General features: G+C 39.5%; 3 protein-coding genes across 3 annotated transcripts in view; 2 read left to right on the forward strand and 1 right to left on the reverse strand.

Annotated features, from left to right (window-relative positions):
* LOC136410456 (pseudouridine-5'-phosphatase-like) lies at positions 1–3,942 on the forward strand. Its single transcript, XM_066392619.1, has 4 exons — positions 1–268; positions 332–550; positions 1,204–1,436; positions 1,490–3,942. Exons 1-4 carry the CDS (start codon positions 214–216, stop codon positions 1,664–1,666), a joined length of 684 nt encoding a protein of 227 aa, XP_066248716.1. The 5' UTR covers positions 1–213; the 3' UTR covers positions 1,667–3,942.
* A 2,199-nt stretch (positions 3,943–6,141) lies between these two features.
* Dnali1 (Putative inner dynein arm light chain, axonemal Dnali1) lies at positions 6,142–8,475 on the forward strand. The gene is made up of 5 exons (XM_066392618.1): positions 6,142–6,251; positions 6,314–6,517; positions 6,649–6,859; positions 6,913–7,100; positions 8,418–8,475. Exons 1-5 carry the CDS (start codon positions 6,156–6,158, stop codon positions 8,451–8,453), a joined length of 735 nt encoding a protein of 244 aa, XP_066248715.1. The 5' UTR covers positions 6,142–6,155; the 3' UTR covers positions 8,454–8,475.
* scrib (scribble) overlaps positions 8,475–13,343 on the reverse strand; it is a 39,943-nt gene continuing 35,074 nt past the window's right edge. The window contains exons 24-29 of the mRNA XM_066392613.1: positions 12,338–12,440; positions 12,129–12,279; positions 11,578–11,752; positions 11,402–11,521; positions 9,966–10,226; positions 8,475–9,380 (exon numbers count right to left, since the gene is read on the reverse strand). Coding sequence (XP_066248710.1) covers positions 9,132–9,380; positions 9,966–10,226; positions 11,402–11,521; positions 11,578–11,752; positions 12,129–12,279; positions 12,338–12,440 — 1,059 coding nt within the window. The 3' untranslated portion in view covers positions 8,475–9,131. The remainder of the gene's footprint in view (positions 9,381–9,965; positions 10,227–11,401; positions 11,522–11,577; positions 11,753–12,128; positions 12,280–12,337; positions 12,441–13,343) is intronic.

A 13,343-nucleotide genomic window follows, 5' to 3' on the forward strand; every position in this document is an offset into this window, starting at 1 on the left:
GTTCCTAACCTCACACTCACGGTTTCGCTTCGGGTCGGAAAATCACTACAGGAAAAATGGTAAATTTATTCAAGTGATCTAATATTAATCCACTATAAAAGCAATTATGCTCCGCTGTTGAATCACATTCGTGTAGCTGACATTCAGCGCGAAAAGCTCAGTTAGAGCAGTAGTGTTGCCATTTGATCTTAAAGGCAAGAAATCAATCGTAAAATGCAGCTAAAACCTGTAACTCACATCATTTTTGATATGGACGGACTCATTATTGGTAAGTTCAGTTGGCTTTTACTGTGATTATCCAATATTAGTTACGTACCCTTCAAACATCCAGAGTCAGAGTCTTTTTATAAGCGGATTTTAATTGATATTGCCAGTCAGTACCATAAGGAGTTCACCCAAGCAATCGAGAAGCGCATACTGGGCACTACTGAGAAGGATACTGCCAAGATATTCTTGGGTGAATTGAATATTCCTTTGTCTGTAGAAGATTTTTTGGTGTTGTACCATAAGAAGGTGGCTGTCGAACTGCAGAACCCCCCATTAATGCCAGGTAATTGTATACTAAATCAAAAAATCCTTTTTAATAGAAATAGCATAAGAAAGACTACAGGTGAAATTTTTTTTCTAAAATTCACTTATTGGCTCCATCTGAAGGGAATCGAGGGCTAGTAGAGTAAGGCAAAGTGGGTCTTAAGATAGGTTTCATGAGCCCTTGTTGAATTTGAAATGCAAAATGTGAGGGAAAATTATGTAAGTTTTCAACTGATAATATTAAGAATGATATTTCATATTTCATATTGCAGAATTCAATATAAAGATAATTTTGCAAATCTGCTTAAGTGATTAAATTTGAGAAATTAACAGTTCACACTTATTCTGTTGCTAATCATGTGAAATTCAGTGAAGCCTCCAATCTTTAAGATAATCCTGAGTTGGCACTTAGATACAAATAACTTATTTAATTAGCAGCTATTGTATTATTGAAATTCCTAGATGTCATCATGATCACAATGAAACCTCATGATTCTCTCTGCAGTTTACGCCAGGAAAGAGTTTTTTGGCAACAAGTTTACGTAGAACTGATTGTTGCTCTTTGCCGAACTAAGATTTAACGCTAAGAGCAAAATTATAAGTAGCACCTGTTTTAGGCAGCTTTCTCATCACATGAGTTCCTATATTCATCCGTGTTTTAAATTGCTTTAGGTGTCGAAAGACTGGTGAAACACTTAGCGAAAAACAACGTTCCTATAGCAGTTGCCACCTCCTCATCTAAACAAGCTTTAGCCATCAAAACCAAAAACCATCAACATCTGTTCAAACTCTTCCATCACATCGTTTGCGGCACCACAGATCCCGACGTCAAAAACGGTAAACCTGCCCCCGATATCTTCTTGGTCTGCGCTTCAAGGTTCGAGGACAAACCTGATGTCTCAAAGGTTGGCTGTCGCATTTGGGTAAAGTAACGTTTAGTTTATATATGCACATGTAGTGCCTAGTACTGGAGGATGCCCCCAATGGCATCAACGGAGCCCTGGAAGCTGGAATGCAGGCTGTCCTGGTACCGTCTAAAGACATCGAGCCCGATTTGAAGAGGGCCACTTTAGTGCTGGACTCTCTCGAGGATTTTAAGCCTGAGCTCTTCGGGCTGCCACCATTTGATTCTTAAGTCTACCTTATCAAATAGTGACAATTTTGCAGTATTTTTCGCTGATTAGCAAGTTAGTTTCCTGTCATGACACAAATATTTTATTAGATTTGGAGGAAATGCTTTAAGCTGTGGTTTTTAGGTAAAGTGAGTGTTAAATGCGTGACTCAGGCAGATTTTCGGGTATATCGTGAAGGTCGGGGGCACATCATATTCGTTTAGTAAAATCAAAGTTGTGGGTAATTAACACATTTAAGTGTGCCACTGTCGGTAAACAGTTCCAATAATTTGGTAAATTGTGGTAATACAGAGCTGAGGTGTAGCAGCAAAAATAATTATGATTTTTTCCTTTTCTTTGCTTATTACAGTTTGCTTCAAACCCACAGAAATTACGTACAATAATTGAATCGGTGGGATCAGAAAGGGCACGAGTCGCATTTCGTCAAAAAATGATATTATGTGCAATATCGTACCTTCGTACGTAGACGCATATATTTAGGGCAGAAAGGCACGACTTCTTCGGATCTAACGCCTGTTTATGGGAACTTCTAAAATACTTAGTGACATCAGAACTGTTACACCCAGTAGGAGTAATTTTTTAGAATTGATGTTTTGGCGATGGGGTAATCTAACATCCAGAATGAAACGATAAACTTTGCAAGAAATGTTATTAACACATGACCCGAAAAAAATGTGTAAGATGTTTGACGACCCTGTAGATGAGTACACTTCTATACACGTCTAGCCATTGACGAAATTAGATGATCGATGTTTGCTTGCGGTGCCTCGTTCCAATCAACTTGAACTTCATGGATTAACTGTGCCAGAATCTGTGGAGGATGGGGCAAAGTGGGCAATTTTCTCCCTATCATGTCCTATGCATGTTCGATGGGATTTAAATCCCCCTGCCAAAATTGCTAAGACGGTGATATTGTTGATGTCCTCGGACTCTAGGCATTTAGTAAACGGGGGCATAAGAACTAAAATCATCCGTACTAAGCAGCTCGTGTAAACTGTTGTCTTAACAAAAAAAACTAAGAGATAAAACTTTTTTTTGACAAAATTCTTGAGATAAAATGTTGATCGTGGTATGATAGCCTGCTTTCTATATAGTCGTTCCGTTGCCAAAAGATCAATTCTAAAAAGTTATTTCTACTGGGTGTAACACTTCTAATGTCACTGAGTAGATAATGAGCGCAGGAACTGCTTGAACCGGTGATTTATGCCCATTCTGCTTCCACATGACGAATGCACTCCATACAGTTAAATTTTCATAAACAGAATCGTTTTGTTTACTTTAAAATACAATAAATAATTAAAAATATATACATTTGTAACATGTGCTGTTGAGAGCTAGAGGATTGTTTTATTTTCAAAATAAGTATTATACTGTGTCTAATTCAAACGGTGATACAGACGTTGATAACAATGTATTAATGCGATAAAAATATTAACAATGCTTACTTTTATTTTTGTTTTATCTGAGTGCATAAAGGGCATGTGTCTCATTTTAAAAAAATTCTACTAGTCTGATTAACTAAATATATTTTTTCTTACTTTTAAATGTCCACTGCACAATGTTGAGTTACTGCAAATAAATTTACATTGTAATAAATAACTTGTTGGGTCTGAGAGCTTAACAAATATAAAGCTTTAATGGATACAAACGCTACAATACAAAAATACACTAAATACTAAACAACACTACACTGCACTAGAACTCTTTCACTGTCTTTCACTATGTTTTGCCTCGACGTACGCTACTGAATAATACTCCCCCTGTGCCGCGTCACGACAACCTTTTATATCTCTTGGCAGTCCTTCTAGAAAGGTACGTTCCAGACTTCGCCGGAGAACGCGGGAAGATCTAGACGGTGGTAGAGAGAGAGACCGTCCGAGTGGCGAGTGTACCGTGAACGAGAGAGCGCGAGATCCACGCTCAGTAACGGTCCCAGCATAACTTTTACTTGTTCCGACAAATTTTTTCAAGTTCCTAAAACTATGAAACCGATGACTTACGCCCTTTCTGATCTCACCAATTCAATTATTGTAGCAACGAGAGGCTTTTGCTCTTAAATCGGCCTCATTATGCGGAATAGAAAAACGCTGGTTTTAGTTTTTTTTCGCATTTTAACTGACATTAGATAAATAGAATAGTACCCGAGTACTCAAGCACACAGAGCTTTAGTTCAGTATCTAGTCAACAAAGTTATATTTTTTTATTTTCTTAGCTGTGGCAAATCAGTGTTGCGTATATGTTCCTCGATGTTATGGCATAACTTATTTATTGTTGTCTGTTTCGGTGTTATTAAAACAAATAAATAAACATTTAAAAAATTTGTGTTTTAATTGCGTAATAGAGCCTCGTTTCCTGGCACAAACCTACGGTAACTGACCCTCTGAGTACCCCAGGGCCAGGGGTCGCTGACGATCTCACGCTCTCATGTAAAATTGTTAAAACAGATTATTTTCTCATTAAACTGCTGCAATGTTACTCTGCAGCCATCTGCATTGCTTGAAGTAGAACAGATTTTTTTTACAACGTAACGATGAATTTATTACGAATTTTTTCGAAAAATGAGGTTGGTTCAGGTTAGCTCACTACTCAAAGTATTGCTTAGCGGTGGTTCCAAAAGAAGGGGAGGGATATCTAGGGTGTAGCAGGAAAGTTTTTAGTAGGTAGGCACCCCTCTCAGGGATGAGTTCCACATAGCCCGGTCGCCAGAGCACCAGGCCGGGTACCTATGAAAGTTTTCTTCCTCTACAAAAAAAAAGATTAGCTCAATTGGTACCTCTAGTATCGTTCATTTAAAGCGTCAAACCTTTCGAATTTAGCCGTGAAAACGTTACTGGGAAGTAGTTAGTCATGTTCCCTGCAACTTCTTTAGGTTTGGCACAGTCTTTTTGGACCACTCTCTGTGCAAATAGATATTCGGAAGGTTAAAATCACACAATGTCCATTTTCATCTCAACGCAAAGCACACATTTTTCCGCGGGAAACGTGATCGAGGGTATCGAGGGCTAAAACTATTAACTTCTAATTCGCACGTGTAACCTTGCCATGAGTGAACTGATATGAGTCTAATAATTTCCTGTTGATCACGAGGTGACAGTACGAACGATACGTACACTCGTAACACTGTTCATGGATAACCACCATTTCATTAATGCGTGTAACGTAACACTCACAATTGCTGGCTGGTTTTGCATGCCTGGTAAAACTACAACAAGTTTTACCAGGCATGCAAATGCGGTACCAGGTATCAGTACAGTACAGGTACTGCAGTTTACCAGATACCGCAAAAAGTCCTGTGGCTCTTTTTAAATTCCACGTTTACTACCTCCAATTTCTCATTACCATAGCGACGCAAATTCGTTCATTTTTGCTTTACGAGTGTAAACTAGGCCTAAAACCCACGGAGGCAGCATGTAAACTGCGCCAGGTGTTTGGGGATGATGATGCTCTCAGATTACGAGGCGCAATTTTCGTTCTCAAAATTTCCTAACAGGGACGAATTAGGTGCGAATGTGAATCAATTACATCGGGTATATACAGGGTGGTGCGCGTAAGATGGGCCGCTGTTGTTAAAACTTATTTTGGCGTTTCTTCTGCCATTGTTGTCCAGGCTATTTTTTGGGTGGTGTTTATTTCATTTTTTTTATCAGCCCTCAAGAATTTCAAATAACAAGTAAATTTTTGATGATGTATTTTCTTAAAAACTACCAATCCAAATCACGAATAATTGGTGTCGTTGAAAAGAGAATTTAGAGCGTTTTAAAAGAAGGTGCCACTCGACACCCCTTTCCACTTAAAATTTTCAAGGTCACTGACATCCCTGCCAGGCAGTAACACTCACTTTCGTAATAATATGAAAGGAATGTGTCCACCTTAAATCTAAAATTGATTAGTCCGAGCGTTTTTGAATTTTCTCCAGCAAACGCTCACGAATCAAATGGAAAGTTATCGATAGCTCGCCCTGTATACCGCACCCGCCATATTCTCCTGATTTGTCCCTTTCTGACTGTCACCCGTTCAGAGCGCTGATCAACAATATGAGGGGGAAAACGAACGTTCTCGGGCCGCAACACACTTGAAACATTTTTTTTCGTCCAAACCAGCTCATCATCATCATTCTCACAATTCAGGATCTTGAGTCACGGTGATAAAAGGTTTTGGAGAGTGAAGGGGATTATTTTAGAGAATAAATTAAGTTTACAATATCCATTTGTTTTATTTTTTCCTTGTAACAAAAAAGACAGGAGTTCTTGCGGTACCTGGTACTTCTCAGACTTTCCGGGCAAGCGGCTATTAAGAGAATGACGAGGAATTCGCTTCTGCGAAATTCTGAACCTTTGCGTCAAGGGAACAGGAATCGTCCTCAGTCCCCTTCCTAAACTTTTCTGCCCCAAATTAAAGCCGGTGGGTAAACTTCCCAGGTTCCCAAGGAGACGTTTTATCAATATTGATGCACTTATCAGCGATCAGTGAACAGCAAGAAAATCGTGAATCATGACCCAGAGACTTCTGCCATCCACCAGTACCTTGGTTAAATACGACAATCCCATTTTAGTGACGAAGCACGAAGTACCATCAACATCAGCTGGAGTGAGCGATGTAAGTGCCAACACCTAGTTTTCTTCAAAATTGCTGAGAGTCGTTTAATTGAGGGCGATGGCGAGGCAAGTCGAAGTGCCCCATGGACTTCGAAGCAGAAGCATGAGACTGAAGAAATTCTGAATACGATTTTGCCTCCGAAAGAATGGGAGGAAGACGGGCAGCTGTGGAGGCAGCAAGTGTCCACAACGCCGGCTACAAGGCTGGATGTAGTCAACTTGCAGGAGCAGTTGGACATGAGATTACAGCAGAGACAAGTAAACCCAGATAACTTCCTCTTAGTATTATGTATTGGCAATAATTAACACTGTTTTCCTGTTAAGTTTGAAGTCCATGAACATACGCAATTTTTAATAATAAATGGACGTATATTCTTTTTCGGCTGTAGGCTAGAGAAACGGGCATTTGCCCAGTACGTCGAGAATTGTACACTCAGTGCTTCGACGAATTAATCCGCCAAGTGACCATTAATTGCGCCGAAAGAGGTTTGCTGCTCCTGAGAGTCCGAGACGAAATGAAGATGACCATCGAAGCCTACCAAGCGCTCTATTGCAGCAGCATTGCTTTCGGGATGCGAAAGGCCCTTCAGGCCGAGCAAGGTAAAACAGAGACACCGATCGATGCCAATTAAAAGAGAGTGATTTTGCTGTAGGGAAATCAGATTTGAACCAAGAAGTGGAGGTGCTTAAGAACGAGAGATTGGATCTGGAACATCAAATTATGGAGTTGAAGCAGAGGGCCGAACAGGCCGATCGGAGGGCTGCGGAAACGCGGTTGGCAGAAGAGAGGAAACATACGGAGGAAATTGCCTTTCTTAAGAAGACGAATCAGCAGCTAAAAGTACCACGAACAATAATTTTAAAATGCTGGACGTAGCAAACAATTGCCGAAATAATTCCTTTTGAAATCGATTCCATTCCTTGGCCGAATAGCAGCCATTCATTAGTGTCTCATTGACGTCATCACGTTGCGGAGATACGTCATACAGTGTGGAATAGCCAAATGGAATAAATTCAATATCTACATATTTCGACATATGTGGAGAAAAACAGAAACACGTCAATTTTAGATTCTGAAATTAAATTCTGCAACATAAAAATTTCATACCTAAATTCAATTACCTTTGATTGAGAGTTGCTCCAAATTTTTCAATTGGAAGTGTGAGTTTGTGATATCGCAATTGAAAGTCATTTTCATTCGGAATTCAAAATTGCTATGGTTTAAATTATTGCAAAGAACAATAGAAAAAATAAATTCATGTAATTGACGAAATTCTCAACAACTAAAAATGTAATAATTAATATTGTTTCGTTATTGATAATATAATAAAATAACAAAATAAATCAATTTCAATGTATCTCGAGTTAACTTTTCCAAAACGGTGAATAGGGAGATGAGAATCGCTAGAATGGCCAGCACGATCACCTAATTTTAATCCATTAGACTTCTTATGGAGATATGTGAGGAGTATGGTATATACAACTAAACCATGCAATCTAGCCGATTTAAGGAGAAAAGTAACGCTTGCGATAAGATCGGTTACGCCTCAGATGTTGATCAATGTTAGAAGACATTTTTATTTATGATTAGGATACTGTTAAGAGATTCGAGGCTTGCATTTTGAATTTCTTATAGTACATTGAGATTGATTTGTTTTGTTATTTTATTCCAATACCCATAACGAAACAGTTTTAATTACTAAGTTTTTTGCTTGTAGAGAATTTCGTCAATTATATCAATTTATTTTTTTCTATTATTCGTTGCAATAAACCATAGCAGTTTGGAATACAGATTGAAAATACCTTATCAATCCATGGGAAAAACGCGAAATATGAGAAAAATGTGAAACTTTGCCACCCTGTATAACGAAAATGGTGCATTTTCTATTAGCATTTTTTTATTATTTTGCAGAGTACTATCGTCCTCTAAAATATGTCCGTGATGATATGTTACACTCGGTATAGTCAATTCGGGGAAACATGTTCCATGCAATAACTTCGCTACAACTTAGACCTTTAAAATTCCAAAGAGATGTTAGGTGCCAAGTCAAATTTACTAGTGTGTGCGATCGGCAAAACGCACTTTACCACACTCCCAAGTACAAACAATGCTACGTCCAGTTTTTCGAGAACATAGCAATTTTCTGTTTGTTTTCAGGCTCAACTCGAGGGAATCATTGCTCCAAAGAAATAACTTCTCGGACCCAAGAAAAACGATATTTTTATATAAGTATATTAAGTCTTCTCCAAAGCACATTTTTTTACATTTTTCTGTATAATATAAAATTTTAACAAGAGTAGTTAAAACACTTATTTATTAAAATATTATGTTTGTATCGTAGTAATTCTTACACGTCTAAAAACCTTACTAATAATAATTAATAAAAAATAAATGCTACATAACTTTCGTCGACAATTTCGTAAAATCTGCGTCGGCATATAAATTAAAAACGGGCCGAATGGCGGATTTGTGTAAATCTATGAACGATAGACTTGAATACTATACATAAATAATAAATGCTTACCTCAATTCCTATGTAATTTCTCGCTTTGAAGTGCAACCACCGTTAGCTATAAAAGAGCAACAAGCAATGACGGAGACATTAATAATGAACATTAATAATATTAGACAATTTGAATACTATAAAATAACGCTAAAAACTGCCATAATACTTAAGCAAATACATAAAGCGTGCTTAAAACCTGAATAGAATACTTTTTACATAAAATACATAAAAATAAATTAAAAACAAGACTTCAATCAACTCCGGATTGGCTGAAACGTCCCGGCCAAAAATCACCAGTTCAACACCGGAATGTACTCATATTATTACTTGAGTAACGGAATGTTTTTTTTTTTTAATAATTTAAATCAATGTTTTCCCTTTCGGGATTTTTTCCTGCGTTTCTTCTTATTCGGCGTCCCACCATCGTTAACAGAAATAATCGGTTTGTCCTCAGCAGTTGGGGTGGGAGGTTCCGACGTGGTGGTATCGGCGTCGTCGTACTCATCAATTTCGTCTTTGCAAGGTGAATTTTCCTTCGGCATATCGCGCTTCTCTTCTATGTCATCGGGTTTGGTCAGTTCTAGTGATATGATTTTCTCCTCAAGCGTTTCTACCTGCACCAGAAATCGAAGGTTGTCACAACTGCGCAATTAGGGTTTCAATATTGTATTACTTGTGTGGTTTTGAAATAGTCATTGGACAATTACAAAGTGTTCCAATCTCTCTCGAAATTCAATAACAAGCTTGGCTAGACATGCAATCAAAAATACTGTATTTCAAGACATGACAGCGAAACAACCACTTGCTAAGCAGCTACACAGAACGCTGAACTATTCGCACGTTTTTTAAATCAACTGATGAAATTGGGAAAAATAATTTACAAAAGAGTGTGTGACCGATGAATGGCAACTAGCAGGAGATCTGAAACTAGTGTTGATATTTACAGAAGCCAAATTAAGGAAAAAATGCTCACTTTAAATCGAGGCATGCAAAATTTAATCCTCATCTTGCCGATCTAATGTTGCTGATCAAACAAACCTGAAAGGCAAGCAAAAAAAACTAACATACCTCGTTGCTTAGCAAGCCGTTGCTTCCGCAATAAACCCAACTACAACCCAAAATTAAAGTGCCCCACACTAACCAGTCAGTGCTATAGACAGAGAGAGAGCGTCATGCAACGCGCTGGTACTGCGCTATACCTCTCGCTCGATCAGTTTTTCCACCACTTCCACGGTGCGCACGCGCCGCTCACCAGTGGTCTCGTCAATGTATTCTTCCGTCTTTCTCTTCACCGACTCCTCGAGGATCTTCTCGCTCTCGCGCACGGTGCGCGCGCCGTTCGGCTTTTCGCGCACCGTCAATCGGGGGAAGTCGGCCGACGAAGGGCGCAGGTCCGCTTGTGGTGGGGGAGATGGCGACGGCATGCTGTTAGTTTTGGGGTCGGGGTGGACGCCAGGTAACTGCGTCCAGAATGGTTAGTAACGGGGCAAATTGGCCACGCTGGCGTCGGATATCGCACCAAATAGATCAAAAGGCTAAGTAAAGCTTAAAACGTGTGTAAAAGCACGACTAATCCAGGAACTCTCGAAATGCGCATTCTTGGTAAGGACGTCGTCAAGTTTACAAATTTGTCGTTAACCAACAAGTGTTGGAACGCCGTTCCACGCACTAAGAGGAAATGGTGAGGGAGCCAGGAAAATAACAATTTCGAATATTATTTTTGACCAGGATTTCGCCACAATTTAGAATTCTTGTTCACCATTTCATAGAGGAAAATTTATCAACATAAGCATTGTCACTGTTTTTCTAGCGTTTTTCTCTCAAAAATTTCGTATTCGTTTTGTTCCTTCGCCATTTTGTGAGTGTTTTTATTCGTGGACTTCTCTACACATCTTTGCCTTCAATTGCTTTTCTAATATATTTGGTCGATACGCACAGACATAAAGCTAGCCGATGGTGAGTAATTCATGCCACAAGTCATGAATAATAATCGGAATAAATAAATTAATGACTAGAGTTACTCGCGCCTTAACCGTACTCAGATAAATGCAAGAATGAATGATCATTCGAATGCTGTTAAGACAATAATTAATATTAATGTATTAGGACTTAAGTTAGTTGCGAAACAATGACTTTATGACCATTTGATATAATGCGGCTTTGTGGAAAAAATTAGCTGGGATTCACCTCCGAGAAACGCCCAGTGTAATTAGTTGTTTTGATGTAAGTACAAGAATTACTGATTTTTTTTATTTGGATTAAATAATGGTTATTTAACTGCTACTGTCAGCTCTTTTTTTCCCACCATTTCTTGCCGGCAACGGTGCGGCTGACAAATAGCCCCTAATAAAAACAACAATAAATTACAATTTTTTGCAAATTTTGAGGTTATAAGGTGAAGATTAATAAACGATTAAATACATGTAAGAGTTATCAATCATTTAAATGGTGCTGAAAACCGTAACCATTAACACATTTTAGTAATAGCGTGATCATATCACTGTAGGTTTATTAAGAATTATGGCAACCTGAAATAGTCATAAAGGGATCGATTAGTGCTAAACTAGCGATTACTGATTACTGGCAATCGAATAATCAAAGCTAATAATTATTCTTTTTTGCAAACAGAACGTACCTCTGCCATCCCATCTACCGCCTCTGCCACCGAACTATGGGCGGGCGTTTCTTGACCTCCCACCATTTCGGTCATGGATTTTATGACCATTTGGGCTTGGATTGCGTCTTGCTCTAAAGACTAAAAGAAAGCACACTCCAATGGTGGAGTCGACCGATTCAATCCTCGACGCTTACCTTGAGTCTTGCCGCCCTCCACGCCGCCCTTTTTTCCGCTCTGCGCGCCCTGTCCTCAGCGGGCGAAAGACCGATTTCGTCCTCGTCGGTCAACAGACCTTCTTCGCGTTGCTGGTTGCGATATCGCTTTTCGGCGTTCGCTGTTCGAATTATGCCTATGGTGCTCGCTGGTCGACTGGAAAGGCAAATTTAAAGGTCAAATTGGGGCGTCTAAAATCCTAAGTTAATGTACAACAACGCACCAATACACCCTTCTGTGAGTAGACGCGCGGAAATTAATTATGACACAATAAAAAATTGTTTTAAACAAAAAATTCACCGAATTTAAAGAAATATTTCAAAGTGTGGCAACACCGCGAACCTACTTTTGATACCTTGCTATGTCGCGTCACGATTGTTTTATAATAAACGATCCGAGCTTTAGTTGAAACTAAAGAAATTTCTCAAAATGCGGCAACACCGATCACACTTTGACCCATGTCGCCATTTATTGGATCGTTTGATGTGGACGAATCGTATGAAATTTTATTTTAAAATGGACCGAGGCTTACCTTGTTGGTTGAGATTCTAAAGATTCGTTATCGGACTGACTCAAACCATGGAGAGAGTTTACGTCTGAGGTGGATAAATTTGAGATTTTTCGATCTTCTTCAGCTTTAAGATTTTGAATTTCGTCCGGGCTCAAGTAACTAAAAACTTTCTCTAAAAATGAAATTAGTAAATTTGAAATTTCAAAAAATCATCATGTATATGAACTCACCCTTCTTGACCGTCTTTTGACTCTCTTCCATGGCGTTTTCGAAGAACTTCTTCCGGTCGCTCACAGACTGTTTGACAGTCTGATTATTCGGACTTTGCGGAGGCTACAAAATCACGTTCAACGTCACTAATAGCTCTGATTAAATCACACAACTTAAGCTAATTTTCTTAACAAAATCCAGCTCGCAATAAGTATTCAATCAAACGAACAACTGTACCTTTCCAAAACTCTCAAAACTACGACTTGGCTCAAAAGGAGACCTCTCAAAGGGCGACTTGTCCATGAACTCCTTCAGCGATTCACAATAAACCGGATCGCAATTAAGCAGCGTCTCCTCGCTGTAAAAACTGCGCAAGGGTGGTTTGGAAGGCACCGGGGGAGGCTTCGTTTTCGGCCTCATTACTTTCTTTTTGGGGGTCAAGGGCGGAGGAGGAGTATTCGGAAGTGGAGGAGGAGTGTTCGGGAGGGGAGGAGGCATGTTCAGAAGGGGAGGAGGAATATTTGGAAGTGGAGGAGGAATGTTTGGAAGTGGAGGAGGAATGTTCGGAAGTGGAGGAGGAATATTCGGAAGGGGAGGAGGAGTATCAGGAAGGAGCGGAGGAATATTTGGAAGGGGAGGAGGCACGTTCATTTTCTTTGTTGATTTCTTCTTAACTACAGGATTGTCTTCGAAATCGATGGGAGGAGGCGGAGGGACTCTTAGGATGTCCGCATCGGTAAGCAGGGGAGTTTCCTCAGGTGGAGGAGGAGAAAAGGGGGGATCGAACATGTCTGGCGGCATAAAGTGGTTGATCGTAGGGTGGCGCGGAGACTGAATAGGGCTGTTAAACGTATTTATCGGTGGTAGGGCATAAGATTGTTCTTGATATCTGCCGTAAGGGGCAGGAAATTGGTTGTACACATTGATCGTGGGTTGCTGGGGCATTGGCGGGTATTGATTCGCAAAAGAATAATTACTGAAGTTCGTCGGGCCGAAGTCGGAGAATCGGTTAAAGATGGGATTGAC

This window comes from Euwallacea similis, chromosome 8 (genome assembly GCF_039881205.1).
Source record: "Euwallacea similis isolate ESF13 chromosome 8, ESF131.1, whole genome shotgun sequence".
Taxonomy (NCBI): Eukaryota; Metazoa; Arthropoda; class Insecta; order Coleoptera; family Curculionidae; genus Euwallacea; species Euwallacea similis.

What these genes read in the sequence shown, in the direction of transcription:
- LOC136410456 (XM_066392619.1), top strand. Translation starts at nt 214, where the DNA reads ATGCAGCTAAAACCTGTAACTCACATCATTTTTGATATGGACGGACTC. An exon ending in TATGGACGGACTCATTATTG is followed by an intron (nt 269 to 331) that starts GTAAGTTCAGTT and finishes TCAAACATCCAG; the next exon opens with AGTCAGAGTCTTTTTATAAG. An exon ending in ACAAACCTGATGTCTCAAAG is followed by an intron (nt 1,437 to 1,489) that starts GTTGGCTGTCGC and finishes ATGCACATGTAG; the next exon opens with TGCCTAGTACTGGAGGATGC.
- Dnali1 (XM_066392618.1), top strand. Translation starts at nt 6,156, where the DNA reads ATGACCCAGAGACTTCTGCCATCCACCAGTACCTTGGTTAAATACGAC. An exon ending in TGAGATTACAGCAGAGACAA is followed by an intron (nt 6,518 to 6,648) that starts GTAAACCCAGAT and finishes TTTCGGCTGTAG; the next exon opens with GCTAGAGAAACGGGCATTTG. An exon ending in AGACGAATCAGCAGCTAAAA is followed by an intron (nt 7,101 to 8,417) that starts GTACCACGAACA and finishes GTTTGTTTTCAG; the next exon opens with GCTCAACTCGAGGGAATCAT.